The sequence below is a fragment of the Aquila chrysaetos genome, chromosome 20 (genome assembly GCF_900496995.4).
Source record: "Aquila chrysaetos chrysaetos chromosome 20, bAquChr1.4, whole genome shotgun sequence".
Taxonomy (NCBI): Eukaryota; Metazoa; Chordata; class Aves; order Accipitriformes; family Accipitridae; genus Aquila; species Aquila chrysaetos.
In genome coordinates, this window is record NC_044023.1 from 13,097,804 (window position 1) to 13,120,058 (window position 22,255).

Sequence of the window (22,255 nt, forward strand, 5' to 3'; positions counted from 1 at the left end):
TTGAGAGGAACAGGCAAGAGATTTTCCTCCCACTCTTTGCCCCTACACTGGAGGAAGCAAATGCCAATTTCACACTGTAGTTTGTGAGGACTCTTGTGCTTTCTGCATTTGTGATCCAATTCAAGCAGTTGAAGAACCTATCACTCCTCAGCTGGAAGATACCTTCTCAGGGTGGAGAGAAATATAATCCTCCCCTTTGGGATGCCTCAGTCGTGGAAGAACAGGCTGGACACATCCATATGGAGGGTTTCAAAATGGGGGGGACACCCGGAAAACTACACACCTTGCAGTTCTCAGAAGCCTGAAGTATTTTCAGATCAGACTGCAGAGTTAATTCAGCCCTGTGCGGAAAGCTGGTCTAAAGCTGAGGAGTTGTGTTTTGGGAACAAAGTTGGGATGAAAGTGATACTGGCCCCGATTCTCTGGACATGGGGGAATTTTACCCTGAACATAACTGCTGAAATCACATAGGAGGTTTATTTTTTTTTTTTAAAAAAAAGGAAAATAATTTAGCAGACAAATGTAATTTGACTAATGTCAAATGCATGATTTCCACTGAAATGTTCACTAGAATTTTGTATATTCACTACAATTTGTGCTAACGCATATACCCAGAGAGGTGGAAAGAAGTACACACAGAGGATAACAGGGTAAAATTTACTGAAAATGTTTGTCCAGATTTAATTCAGGACAGATTTAATAGGTCATTTGCTGTGCTTTTAACAGCAAAAAATAAGAGACAAACAGCAATATCCCCACCAGCCACATTTGCAGGCCCACAGTTGTTACATGTCTGATGGAAAAATGAGTTTACTTGAACACTAATCTATGTTAAACCCTGTCAAAAGCCCCATTATTGCATCTTTTATCTGGCATTATGTCACTTTAATAACCCAATTATCATAATTACAGTGCTGTCAAGAGCGAATGGGAGAGATCAAAATCCCCATATTCTAAAATGTACAGATTTCGTCCTCAGCCACTAGCATGATAAGAGTGGAGGCTGGACAAAGAGCATGGCAAGTGGACTAACAATGTAATAATATGCTGCTCCTTGGCTTCGATAAAGGTCACTAACTGTGCAAATGTCTGTGCTGAAATACACTTTGCAGAGCCACAATGACCCATGTTTGCCAAGGATCAGGCTGAAGTACTTGTAAAGCAAAATGAGACAGGCAAACACTCTGGAAAATTCCTGTGTGCTGGAGAGGAGCCAGCTTCACCTGAACTAGCTCAAATGTTAAAACAACAGGAAAGAAGGGAGAGAGGAAGACCTAATATGTTCTTTTATCACCTCCAGAGGCTCATCTGGTAAAACAGATTTAGGCCTGGCTTCAAAGACCAGTGAAATCAGTGGTCAACAGGCTTTAGATAAGCCCTTGGAGAAGGCAAATGGTTCATGTAAATCATAAAATGCAAAGAAAAACACAGCATGATGAGCAATGGGGTTTAGCAAGCCTTGTTTCTATTGCCCTCTTCTGAGGGCATTGCCTGAGGTTTACTTATGTTGCTAAGCCCTGTGGTGGAGACGTTACTTTGGATTGCTGTTCTCTCTGCAGCTGCACCATTTTCTCACAGCTTGTCAGAACCAAACATTATGCAAGACATCTATCCATCTGGCCTATTAGAACTAGCCAACATACTCAAAAAGTGTTGAAGTGGGGCTGATAGACACAGCTAAAAGCCTCATTTCATCAGGAAATCGAGTTAAGATAGCAGGGAACTTTTCTCCTATAAATTGAGCCATAATTTGGTTCTATTATGAATTCCCATAATGGAAGTAATTCAATATGCTCAGCTACCTCTATCATAATTTTTCCTCCTACAGCAGCTTGTAGCCTCCAATCTCACAACACTTCATGACTGTCAGTTCATGACATGTGGAAGCACTACTGGGCTAAAGCTATTATCATAATTTCCACTTTATGGATGGAAAATTGAGGAAGATTTAGGTTAAAAATTGCTTAGTGCTTCACTCGTTTTTTCACATCTCCAATCTGATATTTCTTGGGTTTATTTCTCTAAAGCATCATTTCACAAACTTAAAAGCAGAGTCTGGTTAGCCCAGGTCAGGTGTGCAGAATTAAAGGCTCCTTTTGTATAGCAAACCTACACGATTTGCCCACAGTCACACTGTAAGTGAGCAACAAGGCTTGGAGTCTAATCCAGAACACCTGACTTCCATTCTTAAGCTTTTACTATCAGAGTATGTTCCCTTATGAATAGAAAAGTTTCTTTCAGAAACTCCAGACTGTTTTCTTGAGTCTTCAGGCAATGAAATGATCACAGCTGTGAATCTTTTTGCTTTAAGCAAAATACTATTATAGACCTGATTTTGATCTTGTGGATCCCAAGGAAATACAGCTGTAATTCTGCTCAAATGACCTCTTTGAAACAGTGAGGTGCAAAATGAAAATCGAACAGGAGATACAGTCCTCTGAGACAGACTGCTCTCCATTTACATTCAGGTAAATCTGGTGCATCTTCATTGAATTTTCAGCGTTGTTCTGGACCTCTCCTATTTAACTAGCTCCACATTCATGCCTGTATCACTTAAATCCCACCAAGCTTCTCAGGAAATCTGATTAATTGGGATTAAAGGGTTAAACAAAAACATTTTTAACATGTTGCATAAAAACCAGTTTCTCTTTTAAAGCAATTTCCTTGTTTGCCCAGACAGACAAGCCTCAGCTGCTCTGCTGACCTGCACAAAAGGCTGATCCATCATAAATGTTTGACGTTTCTCTGTAAGGACTGTCGGTCCCACTCACATCATGGTGATCTCGGCTGAGGACTACTGGAGCCTGCAAAAAGCCAAGGACAAGAAAATGGAATCCTTCATGGACTGTCAATGCTACTGAGAATCATCATTTGCTGAATTCAATTCTGTCTTAAGTAATTTAAAACCTCAGCTTTGCCGCCTCTCCTAAACACCCTGAAACACCTTCTCTGCCTGTTACTCTTTATAAAACAGTTGTTCACATACTGTTCATGAAAGCCACCATCCTTTCATAACTAAGAACAAGAGCTTGTTTTTATGCCAATAGCATCCTCAAAGGAAAGCAGGGAGAAGAGAGGAAGCAGTAAGGTTATTTCATCTGAACATTTCTTTGCTGAAATTTCAAAGACATTTGAGTATGGAAAAATCTTCTTTCAAAAATAGTTCTTGTTTGCTGTTGAAAATGAAAACTAACAGTAAGAAGTTTTATACTTTTTCATTCTTTTGGAAGATGTCAAAACTAAAAATAAGTTAGCAGTGAATATCAGTGATTTCATACAGCTCAAACAAATGCATCTGGAATTTAACTGACACTATGAATCTAGACCAGCTTGCAGGTCTTCGTTATAATTTGCCATGCACAGGGTTTATATAAGAATAATTCACTCTTGGCATGGTGTGGTCTGGAATAGCTGGCTCTGTTTTATGCTGGCAGTGAATTAGAAAATCATTGGAAATAGACATGAGCATCCAGCTTGCAAGAGGAGGAATGGAGATTTGCAGAAACAAAAAAAGGACGCAACAAAATCCAAAGGGCCTGGGAGTCTGACCTTGTCAGTCATAGCTCCAAGCAAGTGCTCTGTCTGGTCAGGTTTATTTTTTGAGTCTAGCTTGCAGTGACTTTCATTTTGAATCCTGAGAAGGTCAACAGCATTTGAAATATTTTAAAAAACATATTCTGAGTAACAAAATCCAGACTGTTCCTAGCTGGAATCCATTCTAAGTTTTACTTCAGTTTGCCCCTTTAAAAAGGGTAATTGTAATTCAGCTATAAAAGAGATGGAGATGAATGAATGACAATGCCTTGGTCTGATGCTGCTGTACACACAGCAAATAATGGGTGTAATTACTGAGTGGTGCCTTCAGGATTTTGGTCCCCCCAGGATGTCACATTGTACTTCTACCTACAATACTCATGAAGAACTTAGAAAATCCCTATCCAATCTTGCCCATAGTATGTACTTTTATGACCACCACATATGGTCAGTGGGATTTTACCCAGACAACTAAGATATGACTCATTATGCACTAGAGGTGCAGCGTCAAGCCTAATGATTTTCTTCATTCACATATGCAATGCAAATGAAAATTGACTGCAGAGCTGGCTGTAGCCATAATATGGCTGAAAGTGAGGGATAGAGGGTAAGAAGCACTGGGGAGTGGTATAGTCTCTTGTTACTTTTAATGTTTGGGGCACTGCTAAGGAGTTACAGTCCCTGCCTTGTGTTTTCAATAAATCTCAGCATGATATGTTGTGCTTGTAGATGCCCAAATAGAAAATAAGGCAGATTCCCAACATGAAATAAAAGGTCGCATATTTCAGAAAGTTTCTAAACTCATCTCTCTTCTATTATGTAGTGCAATTAGTGGTGACAGGCGGAGGAGGACTGAGCTCTAATACATGCTAACAGAATACTGGTCCCATGTAAACAGCAGGCACTTCTGCTCTTACTGGTTGAAGCTTTCTTCTTTCCCACCTGCCACCCCTGTCTCAGATATTAAACACAATTACCAGACCATATCAAGACAAAAAAGACAAACCTTAATCCTTCCTTCGGAAATTGCTCGATTAATAGCCACGGCTATAGACACACGACCCCTCTGATCAGAATACAAGATTCTAGCTTGAGAGCCAACAACCTGGAAACAAAAATGCCAGAGTGATAAGGTTCTCTGTGCAACTGGCTTATCTTCGGGCTCCAGATAAATGGAGTCACAGGAGTGACCCCTTCCCTTCTGTAGGAGAAAGTGCAGATTATTTCTTTGTCAACATCCAGCTTCCAGAAAAAAAGAAATTAAAATCCCTCTTTGAACTGAGTTTTATCTCCACTCACTCAATCAGTGAGATGTATTTCTGTATTCAGCTGCTACTGTCCAATAAATCCCACTTTTTAAATCAACCTGATTGCTAGGCTGTAATCCCCCTATCAACAAATCCCTTATCAACAGCTGAGAAGCAGAGGTTTGGAAGTGGCAATGGTGGGCTGGAAGGGAAGAGAAATATGGAGACAAATAATGGCAAAGAACATCTGTCCTGTGCAGCTATGCTCTTCTCCAGCTTTTACCCCACAGACCAATCTGGCTTCCAGATAAGAGCACATATGAGCCCTACAGTGTTACCGGTTAGTTTCACAGGGAGATCCTGCCCTAAAAGTAAAACAAAGGATGCTTCACTGGCATTCTGCTTCCCACAACACAAAAGGATGGCAGTTCTTTGGCCTCATCTGTTTTGAACAGGGTACTGGGAACTGCAGTCCTGAAAAGGTTGGGCCAAAGCAATGACAAGAGGAACAATTTGAATAGCGCTCTGAAAGAAAGGTAGTTACAAATGAGGTGGAGGATGAATCATTGACATGTTTCACTCCGCATATAAGACTAGATATTGCTGGATTATTTGAACATTTCCAGATGAGGAAGTGAAGGGACAGAACTGTTTCAGCTCACCCTAAAACCCTGCTGCGGAGAGAGGTTTAAGTTATCAGCCCTGGGAATTATGGCCAGTGTTTTCATTCATGCCTATTCCTGCTTTTCACTCCGGCATTCAAAAACTGCATTCTGGACCAGGAGAGGTCACATGTGCTGAAGGAGGTTGTGCACTTACCAAGCTGTGCCTGCCAGCTTCCCGAATCCAGCGGATGTTGTCATGGTACTGCTGCTTCACAGATGTGCTCACTTGCAAGAGAAAGCAAGCAAGAAAAGAGGTTTTGAAAATGAATGCAATATGCTCTGAATTTAATTTAATTCATCTGACAGCACTAGGAAGTCAAATTCTACTCTCAGATACAAGCACGCATATAGGAAATGCTATATAGAATCCTCTGTGCAGCTGATGCAGTAACTGGTACCATATATTTAGAGGAAGGTATGAGATGTCGCCCAGGAGACAGCTGGAACAATAACTCCCATTCAGATCTTTAGCAAATTAAATTAAACCTTGAAATATGCGTTACATGTACTGTTCATTTTTGGTCACCTGGCTTGCTGCCTACTAAATGCCAATCCCTTTCCAAGCCTTTGCTAAATTAGTAGCTTTAGCAAACTCCATGACATTGGGTACTACAGTCCAGTCTTGCATCAGGTAGTAAATAACTCCTTTGAGTCAGCCAGCAGAAATTCTCAGAAGCAGCTGGCAATACATACTTGAGGATAAGTTACACCAATGCTGGGATATAGATTTATAGCACAGCAGTTGCTCTACTAAATGGCCCACGTGAATGTTTTTATCCCAAGATAAACCTGAGGTCTGTCATCCTACAAACTCAGGTATGTTGCCTTGCATTAATATGGAGCACAGACTGCTTGGAAAAAACTTATTATGGAGTAGCTACTTTATGCGCAAATCCACCCTACACCTTGTTTAGATTTCTATGTTGTTATCTAAGAAGATAATTTTATCTAAGAAGATAATTTCATATAATGGTTTTATATTCTCCAGCTTCTCCTTTCATATCTGTACCATTCCAACTCCATCAGCCAAACCAAAGAGGAGTAAGAATAAAGATACTTGAAGTGAAAGACAGTGAAATATACATGTATCACTCAGATACATGGTGACCTCAGTACAATCAGCTGCCTCCTAAGGCATGGCACCATCTGTAGCAAGTAACAAAAGGGAGATAGGGTATGGAATGGAACAGAAGCATTGTCTTACTGTTAATTTTGGGGGCTTTTAGGGTTATGCCTTTCCACACAGGCTGAGTGTGAGCTCAGATGAGGTTACAGTGGCTGAAGAAGTTACTGCCTGTAGGCTCTTTCTCTATGGGCTAAGCTACATCACATTACTTCGTCCTGAGAGACATGGTCAGCTACCAGCCTTAGCTGGCATGTGCCAACAGGTTAAGCCACAGTGACTGGCTCATGCGTTGGAACTTCAAGTTATAATCACTTCTGCAGATGCCAAGATAGCATGTTCCCTATCGCTTTCCAGCTCTCACCCATTTTCAAGTCAAATTATAATGTACATATAACTTATGTTTGAAAGTCAGTCAAACTGGAAAAATTGCATACTGCTAACTTGAAATTGTCCCTGGTAACTGAGAAGAATGTTTAGACTACTCTTTCCACCAGTGAATATGTCAGCAGATACACACAGTAAAACTAGAAAAAGGAAAGAGGAAAAGGCAAGATACTCACATTTAAACCAGGTTAAACACATTGTTAAAGGGAAATGTCAAATATGCTCATTCCTGCACAGGCAGGCCTTCCATACAGAGAGCTTTAATGATCCTAAAAAGACCTGTCAGTGCTTTAGGGGTTGGCTCCAAGTGATAGCTTCTAAACTCTGCAATGAGGATCAACATGCCACCTCTTAGCTTCACAGGGAGCAAAAGATGAAATGTCTGCTAGTGCTGTCATAGTAGGATTGTGCTGCCATTCATAAGCTTTAAGGAAGCATCTTCTAGACAGTAATGGGTAGTATTCACTTAGGTTATTATAGATATTTAATGAGAGTTTACAGGAGTTACTCCAGAAAACTGAAGAGTGAATGAGTTCCTATCACTTCTATAAGGTATCTCAGAGAGTACTTACCACAGTTTATACTTCACAGTGCACAGACTTATAGAAAAGATCTTACTGACTGTTAATTCTATAAAACATATCCAGAAGAGACGCCAGATGAGAATACTGGCTACAAGGACATCTCAATACAGTACATCCGTCCCTCCCAGCCAGCTCCAATAAAGTCATATTCTCTGTCCTAAACTGTGGTGTGTCCAAAGTTGGATTTCTTCTGTTATCCCTCGGGAAGTGAAGAATCCTCCCTTTTATTTAGTCTTACTTCCTGCAATTGAAAAAATCTTACAGCTCTCTCCATGTGTCTTATTTACTAAACTGCTGCCTCCACCTCCCCACCCCAACAGGAATATGTTTTAAGTCAGGCAAGCTACTGTGTCGCTTCTGGTATTTCATAGGCCCTTGTACTTATTTAGGGTTTAAAAGATACTAGAAAGCATTGAGGACTATTCCTCTGAGTACACATCAACACAGAGATTGGCTCCCTTTGCTCTTGGGAGATTTGTATTGTTGTTATGCATCAACTCAGCCTTCAAACTACCACAGAGGACGTAAATCCAAGTTACACTCCAATCATCAGTGCTGCGTCTCTTGTGCAAAGGCTAACTTAAAAGCTCAGGTAGCCTAGGAATGGAAGCATATAATAAAACCACATAGGACTTTTGCACAGTTTGTGACGTTTAAGTGCAAAAATTCATCTCCACAAAAGAAGAAGAATGGTTAACATTGGACTCAAGGCCAGGTTGAAAGTTTAGACTTGGAATGCAACAGACTTTAGTTCTGCAGAGTTTTCACTCAGCCTTCATAACAGATTCTTTTATAAAATTCAAAGGTAGGTTCAGATGTTAGATGTATATGTGCGTGAGGAAATCCAGACTCTGGAATTTGGTCCAAGCCCAGGTCCCATAGGAAGTGGACAGCAAGTGGAATACTCAAGAACATGAATCCATGAATGGCTGTTTATTTTCTGGCCAAACTCTGTTTTCATTTCTCTTTGAAATCCTATTCCCATTGTCCTGCCAAATTCAACAGCAAATCCAATAATAGCCTTGCCCTTAAGCCTGTTTTCACCTGTTGGGATTTTTGTAATGTCATTTTTCATTTAAATTAAGAATATACATGCAAGAGTTCAGTGCTTTTTGTCTGTGGAAGAGACTTCTCTCCCCAGCTTTACATTACCAACCATATAAACACCCACATACTGTTGTTCACACAGTAACTGATTCATTTCCAAGTTTTGCAATGCAAATCCAAAGGTCATGCTTCAGTTCAATCTTGAGAGAAGAATACTGGAGATTGCAGTACATGGCAGAAAAATTACTGCAAATTTTTGAAGGTAGATCCAGCACTATCATATTGTATTTCACCCTCCCTTCAATTAAGTCCAGGGATCAGGTTTAAAAACATGAAAGTTTCAATATCCATAGAACAGAGTAGGCACTTCTGGGTCACTGCATTAAAAATGCCTCACGCTTCAGTGCTATTTCTTGAAGATGACTCCTAAGGAAAGTTTAAGAGAATAGACAGAACTAAGGACCTTGCAGGGTAAGACCCACTCTATCAATAATTCACCTCTCAGGAGGAAGAGGAGGCTGGACACCAGCCTTATGTTATAGGAGGACAACAGTAGTTTTGTTTCAAATGAGACATATCTGAATGTGGTATATCCTTTTCAGAAATACCACCCTAGATCCTTGCAATGCTAACTGTTCCAGAACAAATAGGAGAGCATTCAAAATTTTCACACTTCTGTTCATATTTCAATGATGTCTTCATGAAAGATGCAACAAATATTTCAATATTGCCAGATAAAAAATATTATGCTCTCCTCCTCACAAAATATGCTTTGGATTTGTGATCCATTTCCCTCTGATTCCTTCCTTGATTCTGATAAGCACAAAGATCCACTCTTTCTGGAAACAGAAGAGCTGAGGACTTCAGTGCTAGGGGACAATGACACTTAAGTCTTTGAGTCTGCTGTCTACTGTATAAATAGACAAAGAAAGGGAAAGGAGTAGGGCCTTCCACTGCAACCTGGCAGATTAGGATTCGTATTTGCTGACATAAAATTAGCTTTGTCTCAGTTCCCATTCATAAGCAGCGGATAACAGTAATAGCCCACTTTCAGGGATATGGAACAAGTGAAAGACAGTGTAATTCCTAGATACTAGAGTAGCACGCAGAGCCATGCAGATATTCCAGATTGGTTCCACCAGTGAGTAGAAACAGCTGTCAATTTATTAACGAATGACAAAAAAGGAAGACTCAAAATTGTAATCACAAATAAATGACACTGAATGGAGCACCACACCCATGAAACCTGGGTTTCCTGCCACTGATCTGCTTGCTAGCCTCTTAAAAACCTCCCTAGATTCCCATGCCTCATTCACCTGTGAGACAGGGGCAAAGCAATTTGACTCCTTTAAAAAACTCTTGGAGACCTGTTGATGAAAGATACTGTTTGCCTTAAAGTTTCAAGGTGACAAAGTACAGGAAAATCTGTAACAAATGAAAAGAAAGGCTCTTAGCCAAAATTGCAACAATAGCTTTGGGATCAATAACCCCTCTACATGGTGTTTTCACATTTTACCTACTGGTTACACTCCTTACAGGAGCTTGGAGAACAGCAAAATTTCCTGCCCACATGGAACAGGCAAGAGACTGCTTTCTATGGTTTCAGCCAAAAGCTGACACACATTTCACAACTCTCTTTCCTTTTCTCCCCAAAAGCACCCCAGTGATGGGGGCGTGAGTTGGTGTCTTACCTCCCTGACGTATAGAGTCTTCCAGCACAGACATGGCAATCGAGTCAGTGGTAGCAAGATCCTGTGGGTCACCTGAGGTACAAACCCAGCGGAATGGCCCAAATCCCAGGGAAAAAATGTCCCTGGGAAGAGAACATGTTTCATTAAGAGATAGTTGAAATTCTTTCCTTATTTATCCTGGCTGCTAGCAGTGCTTTTCTTTCATTAGCTGGAGATGGAAGAATTTGAAACATTTTCAATGAACTATTCTAAACAGAAGCATCAGGGACCATTAATTGAAAAATTAAACAGTGCTGTTTCACACAGCCATCAACTGGTGTATAAAAATATGGTCAGGCCAGAATTTTGATAGAAGTGTTGGGCAGTTCTACCAAACAAATGCATTGTCAAATGAATTGCAATTTTACTTTTGAGTCATCAAATATACTCTCCCTGCTGCCTGGTCTTTTCATCCTTAACCCAGGCTAACTCTGAGTGCATCTACACTATCACACAAGTGTAGGTTCTGAACACATGCCTGAGTCCAGACTCATTTGCTGTCCACATTGTTTACACACAATAGTAAGACACTCTTCAGTTGAGTTCCAGAAGACATCTAATCTGGTTGGTGCCTTACTCTGTTCAAGCTCTTATTCACATGGCATAGGCAAGTTAAGCATGAGTCAGAGGCAAAAGGTGTTATAGAACCCGTCCCTCAACAGATCTCCTGATATCAGTTTTTTTACAAGCTGTATGCACAGCTTGGCTAAGAAGTACAGTCAGCAACACAGGCTAGAAGAGTGTCCTATTTCAGACATGCTTTTAACTTCAGTGTAGACATAGACTTTGCAGCTCCGCTGCTCTGAAGAGACAAGCTCTCCATTTTTAGCACCTAGAAGTAAAGTTGCATATAGTTACAGTTTGAGGCTGCAATTTGGCTATTCTCTTGAGTAGAGCTGCTTAAGGAAAATTGATCCAACAAAAGAGAAAATGCAGCTATTCATGTAAAGGAGTGAAGAGTTTTGATCTGGCAATGTTTTAGCTTACTGCTCACACATCTGATGTCTGCTTTCATAAGACGTTTTAATTCTAAAAAGGATAAAGCTTTACACCAAATTATCAAGACATGCCATGCCTTTCAGGACAAAATATTAGCAAAACCTCTGCTGTCAGATTTTACTCGTGTTAATCACATAAAACATGTCCCTCCATGTCTGGGTCTTCTTTTCCTTTGTACACAGGAAAATGCAAGGAGTAACTCTACGGAAGCCAGTAGAAAACATGAGCATGATGCTTACAGCCAACAGGACATCTTCCTAAACACCACTGGGCATTACTCCAGAGTGGAGAAAAATAAGACTAACTTTGGCATAACACCTGTGAGATCAATTTTCCTACTTCTACTATTGGCTCCTTTTCATCATTTATAGTACACTGCAAGATTTGCATTAAGTGGAATCTGTAGTACTCTCCCCCTAAACAGAGGTAGTCACAAGGCACTTGAATGCTTTATTCCAAACTCTCCCCAACATACCCCATGATATGCTGAACGTAGGAAGGATAGCGGAATTCTGTTTTATTGGCTCCTCTTTTCTGAACATCAGCGCCTATAAAAGAATTTTAGCAGTCAGTGACTTGATGAAGAAATACTATAAAATGTAAAACCTGGGTTCCCATGGAGGCTCTACCTCAGCCACAGAGAAGGTATGGGGTCTCTGAGAATGAGAGAGAGAGACTAAAGAGTTAGCATAACACATGGCCAACCCTATTTTACCAAAACACACAACTGGGAAGATGCATTCAGGATTGTCCTTGTTTCCATCTAACAACTCCAGGATGTACTCACCAGCCCTTTGAGCTTCCAAGAGAAAAGCATTGCCATAATCCCAAAAAAACATGCCCTTATCAGCTAGTCTGTTAATAGCAGCCACATGTCTCTTCAGACTGAAATAAAGAAGGAAACAGTTATTCTTGAGACTGACAAAATATCAAAAAGAATAATATCATGAACTCACTAAAGGCATGGGAGTAAGGAGAGACAGATGGAACTGAAAGACCTTAGAGAAATTCAAACATAAACCCATAAGATATCAATTGAGATGCTTTCAGTCTCTGTAGCACCTGTTGTCCCCAAATCTTGACAAGATTTACAGCTATGAAGGGAATTTCATTAATTAGCAGAAAGGGGACACATCTTTCAGCAAAGAAATGCATCCAGCTGTGAGGATGGAAGGTAATAACAAAAACCAGCCTACACAAAACTGCAAAACAGTTTAAGAAGTTCACAGAAAAAGTGAGCAGAGATAGAACTGAAAATGGCTACACATCACCGTTCTGGCCTCTCCCTTGGCCAAAACAGCCCAATTTTTCCTTTGTTTCCAACAGTGGATCATACCCCAGGACTGCTTTCTTAATGTCCACTTAACATTATCTAGTTCTAATTTCAATGCATAGTTGCATACGGAGTTGTATGTGCATAGGTGTAACCTCTTGGAACTCTAGAGAGGTAAATCCATGCCTAACAAGTGAAATTGGATTTTTTTTTAGTTCATGCCTAGCTTGTTAGAAATTAGTCCCTCCCAGAAATTTACCTTTCTGTTACCTTTGTCTTACAGTAGTATGATACAGAATTGGGAAACTGGAAAGGTCCTTGTAGTCCCTCATCCGAAGTCAAATAGTTATATACCCATATTCTACCTTCTACTGGAAAAAGGTCTCCAGCAGGAATGTTCAAGGTGAACAAAACCAGAGTAGAAGCCATAAAGTCTCAAAAGTACCAGTTGAGAACAACAGTACAGCCTGCTGCCTCCATTCCACAGTTCCTTATATATAAATTATGCCAAATTGCTCCCTTTATAATGTCCAATTCCAATTTCACTTGCAAAGCTGTAAATCAGGAGTAGCTTCCCAAAATCAAGATGCTAAACAGAACTTACAGTTGCAGCAAGCTGAGAGGAGTGACAGGGAGATTGTCACCTCCTTATATATCCTTCCCTAAAAAAACATTCCTGGCCACAGCTGGAAGCACAGCAGGCTAGATAGACTTCCTGGCTTATCCATTGGGTTTTTATGCTACATTCAGTGAACCTAAACCAACTGGTAGAATAAGTGGAATTGTACTTATTGTCCCAGATTTTTAAAATCTAATGCAATTTAGGAATTTATAGAAGTGAAATAAATCATTAGTGTTCAGACCTCTGATCTTCTACACTAGTGACTACTCCTAAAATGGTGGGAAAGTGCTGTCTGCTAGATTCCGAGTGATAGCTGTGTAAGTACAAAGTTGGGCGTTATTAGTACTGTAGCTCTACCCCAAATTTCTACTGAAATATCAAAGAACAGAAACTTCTTGCAAGACAGACAAAAATCTGATCACTTGCAGAGCAACTAAGCTTAAAGTTTAAAAACATGTATCGCCAAAACTTTTACCTCTCTTGTACCAGGGTCCGGAACTTCCCCGGATTGGTGGAAAGGAGCTGCTTTGCTTCCTCAAAGCCAAGCTGTACTGGATAGTATCCCCCGCTGAATGGGTTATGACATGAAGTTTGGTCAGACCCCAGATCAACTAGCAGCTCTCCTGTTGTGTCCAACTCATATACTAGCCTCTCCCTGGGGAAGACAATGAATAAATGAGTGTTTGAACAGAAGATGTCATTTCACATTCTAGCTCCTCTTTCAGGTGAACTTCTGCCATCCCCAGAGGTTGTTTATAAAGGTATGCCCTTGGCAGGCTAAGTCTTTGTTTTAGCAGTCAGGAGGTGGGAAATGATAGTGATGAAGATTTAGGTGCAACTTTTATACTTCACATTTACATGTGCAGGAATGCTGATAGATGAGTCAGATACCAGTATGACATACCAGTCTTATTGGTCAGTCTCAATCCCTGGTATATGGTGTGACAGCAAGATGTACCATTGGATAAAGCCTCAAGAGTGCCAGAATTTCTATCCATCATCTGATTATTTTTATTCAATCAATGCCTCATACTTCTATTCTTATGAAGTGAAAAAAAATTTCTTGCTATCCAATTAGCAAAAGGTTAGAAGGAAAGTGATACATTCTTTCTTCATCCAAGGAAGACTCTTAGGGATTTCTTTCCCTAAGAAATTCATTGTTCCATAAGGAAAGGAGAAGGTGCATGGGAAACAACTGGGAACTGGCACACAAGGATGAGGACCCCTCTTTTGACAATACAGTTTTTCATGAGCATCTGGAGTAAGGAACTCAGCACTAGGTTTAATGTCTCTTCTCTTCCAAGTTTGGGAAATAATTCCAGGTTGACTAACAAGCAAGAGCATTAATATATCCATTATCCACATATACTACTTACCATAGATCTACCACATTCCCATGGTAACCCAAACTAAGGGCAATTTTATTCTTTCTTGCATCTCTAGAATAGATTAAAAAGATTGGTTGAAGAAAATGCACCTCATGTAGTTCCATCTTGCAATGTACAAATGACAGAGTCAATCCCAGCAAAAAAGTCTATGTGGGGTTTCCAACACTCATCTAGGCAACAGATCTTTCAACCTTTATGTAACTGCTAATCACTGATTCCAGAAAGCTTGAGTGATGCTTCAAGTGTAACAGTATTTGTAGTTGCTCTATGCAAATTCATGAAACTGAATGAAGACACATTTAACATATATAAATTATATGAAACATTGGTAGTGGCTTGCATAAGCATTGATAGTCACTAATAATGACTGCTGCTGTTTGGAAGGATGGATTCAAATTCAAAAGCAGACCTAGAATAAGAGGTGTCCCTCAACCCCTTCTATATGTACACTAAAATGGCACAGTGCAGAAAGATGTAAAGTGATGATTAGGAAGCAGAGAGAAACTCACTGAATTATGTTACAAGTCATACCTAAGGCGAGCAATGCAATGGTCCAGGTTGTTAGAGATTTCCATCAGCCATCCCTGTTTGTGACGTTTCAAAAGTGCTGCTTCATCAACCTAAGAGAAGTAGTAGGTATCTTAAAACTCCTGTTTCCCCTATCCAGTCATTTTTACCTTTAGTTTTTCAATTAGCCTGCAAGAAAGAGTAGCAAATAGGTAAAGGGAATAGCCTTGCCTTGGCCTTAAGAACACGGAGTGATTGTTCAAATACTTATTTTTCACCTCTGATTTTTTTAAACTTTCTGTTCTCTTTTACTCCAGGCTCAAAGCAAGAAAAAAAGACTTTTTGGTACATCACTCCCCAAAATATTTTACAAACCAAAAATTATCATTAAAATTGTACAAGAGGTAATATTTTCCCACCAATTTTAATTATTCTTATTGTTTCTTTTCATGATTATATTGAAAAAATGAAAGCCAAAATGTATTTTTAAAATCTGGCTATTTTCTGTGAAAATAAAATTTCTATTTAATTAAGGAAATATTTTCTTTGATCAGCTCAGAGATAGACATTCCTGCCAGACTGCTCAGGATGAAGCAATTGTTTGGTGAATAAAACTGACCCTCACTTTTGTTCTTTGACTGCTGGTTGAAAATCTCAACCAAATATGGAAAAGAAAAGAGGAAAGCATTTTCTTGTCCCAGCTGGCTAATGCTTCTGAAAAATGGAATGGATCAAAACAAAACCACGTCTTTAATTCCCTCTTGTTTGAGCTTTGAAGGTCCAAACAAGATCAATCCCAAATTTGTACTCTCTTCTGGGCTTAGCTTCTGTGTGTGTCAGTGTGTATATGCATGAGACAGCTGGATAAAAATATAAATGGATAGACAAACTGTGGAGGCTTTGGCACAGATTCTGTATTAATGGTTCAATGTACAAACCTGCACATCATTAATACTTTTATAATGAGCTATCAGTGGCATAAAGCAAGTGGCAAAACTAATTCAAGCTAATTTTTGGTGGTAGCAACGGATTTAAAACACCCACAGTGGTGAGTATGCATAAGAACACATGACATGAGTATCTTCTAGTATTTCATTAAAGCATTTTTACTTCTCTATAATCCACCCCCATCATTTTTATTCTATTATTTCTCATTAACAAAGTATTTATATGTAAATTAAATAAGGTCTGTGTTCAGGTGTCACTTGAACACCAGGAAACCTTTTCTTTTCTAATTATTCTTAGCATGAGAAACCTTTTATCATTTCCCACATCAGTAATAAAGACTATCCTTCCAAAACCCCAGAGTATGACAATATCAGTGTCACTGCCAATGGAATTATTCAATAAAGTCAGGTGCCATGGGGGACAGCTTCTTTGGGAGTTATCTAAATCAGCACAGGAGGAAAGATACTAAATGATCTGTATGAATTACAGAAACCAAGTTCATTTAAACCTCAGCATAACACAGATCAGATCTATTTAAATCTGTTACCACATCCTACATATTTTACTTCAACCCTCTCTGACAGTCTTAGTCTTTCACAGACTTGCTAGCGTACTCAAGAAAACTAGCTTCCTTTGAACCACACTTTCAAAAATATGGTCAGTTTTTTGATCAGCATCTCAGTAGTTTAAAAAAATTCCAAACATGATGAGCTAATGTCACCTCCAGTGTAACCCTAGAGAGCTTAGTGCAGCTCACAGGAGATGGTCTGGCCCTTCACATAACTATTTCATAAAATTACAATCTGCTTCGTGTCAAACAGAAGAGGTAAAAGACTTGCACCATTAATCCCTTCTGTCTGAGCTTCGGAAGCCCTGGCTGACAAAATGACATCTCTTGCACTATTCATCAATGTAATTTGCATAAATAGTTCCTTAAATAAAAAATATGTACATATATATAGCTATCCACATGTGCTCCTGAGACTCATTTCCGACAAGGATCATCTCACAGGAGATAAAAACCAGGCGATATTCAGTCTCCTGAACAAAATCATCTGCAGCCGTAGAGATGAAAAGGACAAAGGATTGCTGTGAATAGCATTCAGTGGAATCTTTCCTTTGTGTTCTAGCATTTGAAAGATCATGATGACAGGGTAGAAGTCTGAATAAATATAATTTATTCAATAATAAATTGAATAAGTTTATTTCATCTGCAGGGAGTACCTGATGAGATCTCAAGTACATGCAAAACTCATGTGCTAACAAAACCACTTTTGCACCATCATTGCAAAACTGATGAAACCCCAACCTTCTATGAATAAGACCAGAGCAGGTCAGATTTACTGCATGCCACATGGGCAGTCTGACCCATTATGTTTTGAAGTTTAATTATAATTACCATCGGTCAGATTGCAATATTCTTACCCTTTTCATTGTAGCAAGTGACATGCCCATAGCAGAGGTCTGCCAGCTAATTCTCTCTATACATTACTTTGACTGAGAAGGCTAAACTCCCACTCCAGTCAGCTGCAACTGGAGTTTAGTTCTCAAAAATCTCTCTTCCTCTGGAGCAGTAATGAGCTTATCACCTGCAGACAGTCAAAAGACCTCAATGCACTTTGGTCAGTCCTATATCTGCTCCACCAAGAATGTTTCCCCAGTGGATTGAATTCAAAGGTAATCATGAGGAAAGAAATGCATGGAAATGTTTATTGTTTCTCAATAGTCAATATCATTAAAGATATTTACTACCATTTTCACAGACTTGCAGAGCAACATTTTCTGTTAAAAATTGTTGCAGTGTTTCTGTAGTCCATCCTTCCATCTGATTTGTTAGAACAGAACCCTATGATAAGCATAATAGCTGAAAAGTGCAGGTATTAGGAGAACCTAATGTTACTTTTTCATACCAAAATGTATTTCACTCAAAACTTACAGGCATCTATACTTACCAAAATTATGATGTTGGTGTTCTGCATTATATATGATACTTAAGGATATCTGTGGAACCAGTGGATCCTATCATACACTATTCTGATTGCTTGGACACTAGCTGTCTTTGAATCACAGATCATTATTAGATTCTCTTTGTTTATGGGAGGAAATAGCTGGGCTATTTTAATGTATTTGGAAGAGAGAAACATTACATCAGGAAGAAAGACTCTACAAAGAATATATCCTGTGGCTGAGCTTCAGGAACAGGGAAAATGGTACTACAGAACTTCTCCCCCATCAGCGTTTTCCCTTAGCAGAACTTATCTTCATTGTCTACAAACTGGGATTCTCATAATTGCTTGTAATTAGCCTCACCATTTTCATATTGAAGCCAACTTTAAATTTGCCAGTTTTACAAAATCCCATTGTCTTCAAAGAATCACAACACCAAATAACTTTGTTAGTCCCAACCTTGATGAGTGAATCATACCAACATTTTTAACGGATACTTTCTATTGCACCTGATAAGGGTGCCAGAAGAACTAAAGATTAATTGTAACATAACTAACACCTTTTAACATAGACTTTTTGGCATAAGAGAGTGCAGTTCCCATGGGAATTGCCTGTGGAAGTTACACCCTTTCACACATGAAATGAGGGTACCTCAAGCACTGAGAATGGCTAATCTGACAGCATCATTCTGCATTATTTGTGAAGCAATCATAAGAAGTTACAGTCCATATCTTTACAGTCTGATCCAATGAGTGAACAAATAAGAGAGTGGAATAGCAGTGAAAAATGCTCAGCAATGAAAAGGACAGACAGATCTTAGAAAAGAGTATCTTTTTTTGAGTTTTGCTTGTCAGGGTTACTTGAGGAACATGTCAGATGAGGAGAATGAGGATTCTGATTCAGCACATGAAGGAGAGAAGACAGAATGAAAGAAGCATTGCTCTCACCTCTGCAATGATCCCCACACACCCAGCAATGACTGCAGCCTTTGCTTGAGCCCCACTCATCCCTCCAAGACCAGAAGTAACAAACACCTTTCCAGAGAGGTCTTCTGCCTTCAAGTAGCGACGGCCTGCATTGAGCACTGTGAGCTGCACACAAAACAATATAGCAATCATCAGGAGCTATTTTTCTTAGAGTCTCTGAAATTTAAAGATCTCCTGTCCCTTTTGCAAACAGAATTGAAAGTCAGGGGTCATTGGGACCCTGAAACTGTTTTAATCTTTTAAGAAGGAAACAAGTTACAAAGTGATGCTTTGAAACTATCTGTCCTGATTATGTTTATTTCTCTCACCATGAAATAGAATAGAATAATCAGGATGGCTGCAAAAGACAGCTAAGGAAAACAGCTGTAAGAAAATGTTTTTATCTAATCTAACACATTTGGTCAATTCATACTTCACTTATTGTAGCTAGATATGAGCTCAGACTGAGACCTTGATTGCAGATTCCTTCAGGTCTTTGTTCTGAATAAGATGCCAGGGACTGAGTGGAAGGACACTAATTTTTTAAGGACCAGGCAATGAGAATTTCTTTGGTAGCCAGAACATCCTCTAACAGCAATCCAATCCACTTCAGTCACCAGCCACGTGAGAGACACCCTCCTCCAAAAGGTATTGCCAAATAGACCTTTCCCCAGTTTCTTACCACAGTCCCATGGACTATTCCCTGAGGCCCAATGTAGCAGTAGCTTCCTGCAGTCATCTGACCATACCTAGCAAGAGCAATGAACACAATGATACCATATGTTACTCAGCCTGGAATGAATTCTGTACATGTCTACATACGTTTCCAGTATAACAAAAAGATCTCTGTGCTTCAATTTGTTAAGATCTGCTATTATCAAATTCACAACTTAATTTTGAGTTTCTTCATTAGCAATGCACCAACATGTTTCCAGAGGAGCTTTTAGATCGTTAAATTGAGTTTAAAAATGCATGGATCAAAAAACTGAGTGTAAACTTGTCTTGGCATTTAGCATAGTGACTAGGACACAAGGACACTAATTTTCACCTTCTTGGTCTCTTTATGCCATTGGTTTTCAGTGGCACTTGTGCTTCTAAGTCACATAGTGGCTTTTGAAGTTTTTAGCCCAAAATGGTTGTCCACATTCCTATGAAATTCCCAGGAAAGTGCCAATGGATATTCTCTATTCATGCCCTTTCATTTCTTCCAGCTTCCTGATCTGTACAAACCCATCTCTCCAGTGGTTTTAATTTATTCTCTCCATGGTACACAACAGAATAATAACCCTGTGCTCATCAACTAGATCAGCAGTAAAAAAGTAGGTGAAAAATAATAATAATAAAAAAGATAACTTTCTGTTTCAAAGCTTTCTCTTAGTGTGAAGGAATGTTTCATAAATTGTGTTTTCTGTAGATTGTAAAACAGCCACTGCAAAGTGGAATTAGCCAGTGCTATAAGTAGGTTATGATTAAGGCTTCAGGCTGTGATTCAATGAAGTCCCACACATAAACCTAATACTAATTCCTAGCAGACCTCAATTACATCCCTATATATGTGGCTGAACATAACTCAAACTCCTAAGTAATTCCACTTAAGCGTGCATTAATGCTTTGCAGCATCAGGACTTTATGCAGCATGGTTGAAACCCATCTGCATTAGAAATTTTAACCAGCCACTGGTTGATGTCTGAATTACATTTTAGTTAAGTATTTGATGTATTTTAATAGTGAGGTATCTTCTTACATTGTTACTCCCAAAGCAAACATCTTCTCATATTCATCTCTGGTGGAATAGTTGGGAATAACCTAAGAAAACAATCAAAAGAAAACCCACATAAGCAAATTAGAGATTTAAGCAGATCTTTTTAACAGCCTACATTTCTCTAACTATGGTCACACATATAGAAAAACAGTGAAAAACAGGAGGAGCAATTCAGGTGGTTTATTCCATGCATTCTAGTACAAGAAAAAAAGATGTCTGGGCTTTCTGGCAGTGTGACTGTCATGCAAGTTTTAAGGAAAGCAATTCTCTAGTCACAAAACTAGCTTGCAGGGAGATAGATATTGAATGGCTCAAAAGATTGGCAATGAACCAGTATGTTCACTTGTCCAGCTTGCCTTCCAAGCAAAGCAGTCCAGATATCTAAACATCTGATTAATAATTATTTGTTTGCCTATTGAGGGCTTTTAAATCTTCCAAACTGAGCCTAGCTGAACTGTTTTGGTCAAGAGCATGTACAGCTCAGGCTCAGTCAGAACAGAAGTCGTCTGAGGAGAGGATTGTTCCCTCCATCACTGCAGATCAGCACACCTGAGATAAGAGTGACTGTACTGGAATAAATGCTGCAGAATTTGGACCCCAGATTCTCCTGTGTGCTGTCGTAAGTTCAGGTAGTATAAATAATATTTTAATTCAGCAGACACTTGTAAACTAAACAGAAGAGGAAGAAAAAGAGAAAACAAGATGCTAATACCTACCATGCCATTAGTAATGATTAATCGAGGAGCGTAGTGATGGCTAGGAAAGAGTCCCAGAGGATGTCCACTGTACATTACTAATGTTTGCTCTTCAGTCATCTCTGACAAATAGTGCATTACCAACCAGAACTGAAAGGAAAAGCAAGGAAAGTAAGTGAGCAAATCTGTTTCCATCTTACATTTTTGTTTCTTTGTGAAGCTGCTAAACTTTGAGTATAAAGGCAGCTATAGAGATAATGAGGTGTATTCACATATGGAATAACAGCCAGAGCTCCCAACACATTCTTGCTTTTAATAAAGTCCATTAAGAGAAATCACTCAGCAGGAAACATAAATCACCAACTAGCAAAAGTCTGAATAAGTTCCAGAATAATTTCTCCAGTACAAACCCCAGAAATGCTTCATTTTTAAAGCTGTTCTAATTTTATCTTGAGGCTAACCATTTGAATCTGGCACTTTTCTGGCAATCTTTCCAAAGCCAAACTGCAAGATTTTTCCCTATAAAGGTGATTAAAATACCCATGCATATTGTTGATCCTAACCTGAAATGGGTAATTCAGCATCTTCTGGTGCTTGTCATCTTTTCAACAAACGGATATTACAATGTGAACTTAAAAATGAAATAACTTTTCTTCCCAAAGAAAAAATTCAGCTTTCACTGGGGACAATGAAAAGAGTCCTTGAGGCACCCAGAGGTATACAAATAAATGCATGTCAGTGTCATCTGCATAATTCAATAGTTAACTCTTCATCTATGCCAAAAAGTAGGCTATGGCAATCTAAGCTGCCTATAGATTCGACTCGCATGCAT

At 39.2% G+C, this 22,255-nt stretch overlaps 1 protein-coding gene across 1 annotated transcript in view; it reads right to left on the reverse strand.

Moving 5' to 3' along the window:
- The window catches only part of UROC1 (urocanate hydratase 1), a 43,872-nt gene that overhangs the window by 7,950 nt on the left and 13,667 nt on the right, over nucleotides 1-22,255 (reverse strand). Inside the window, exons 5-17 of the mRNA XM_030043895.2 lie at nucleotides 21,445-21,573; nucleotides 20,711-20,772; nucleotides 19,649-19,715; nucleotides 18,949-19,092; nucleotides 15,131-15,219; nucleotides 14,588-14,650; nucleotides 13,687-13,866; nucleotides 12,104-12,201; nucleotides 11,792-11,864; nucleotides 10,279-10,400; nucleotides 5,601-5,671; nucleotides 4,541-4,639; nucleotides 2,705-2,804 (exon numbers count right to left, since the gene is read on the reverse strand). Coding sequence (XP_029899755.1) covers nucleotides 2,705-2,804; nucleotides 4,541-4,639; nucleotides 5,601-5,671; nucleotides 10,279-10,400; nucleotides 11,792-11,864; nucleotides 12,104-12,201; nucleotides 13,687-13,866; nucleotides 14,588-14,650; nucleotides 15,131-15,219; nucleotides 18,949-19,092; nucleotides 19,649-19,715; nucleotides 20,711-20,772; nucleotides 21,445-21,573 — 1,297 coding nt within the window. The remainder of the gene's footprint in view (nucleotides 1-2,704; nucleotides 2,805-4,540; nucleotides 4,640-5,600; nucleotides 5,672-10,278; nucleotides 10,401-11,791; nucleotides 11,865-12,103; nucleotides 12,202-13,686; nucleotides 13,867-14,587; nucleotides 14,651-15,130; nucleotides 15,220-18,948; nucleotides 19,093-19,648; nucleotides 19,716-20,710; nucleotides 20,773-21,444; nucleotides 21,574-22,255) is intronic.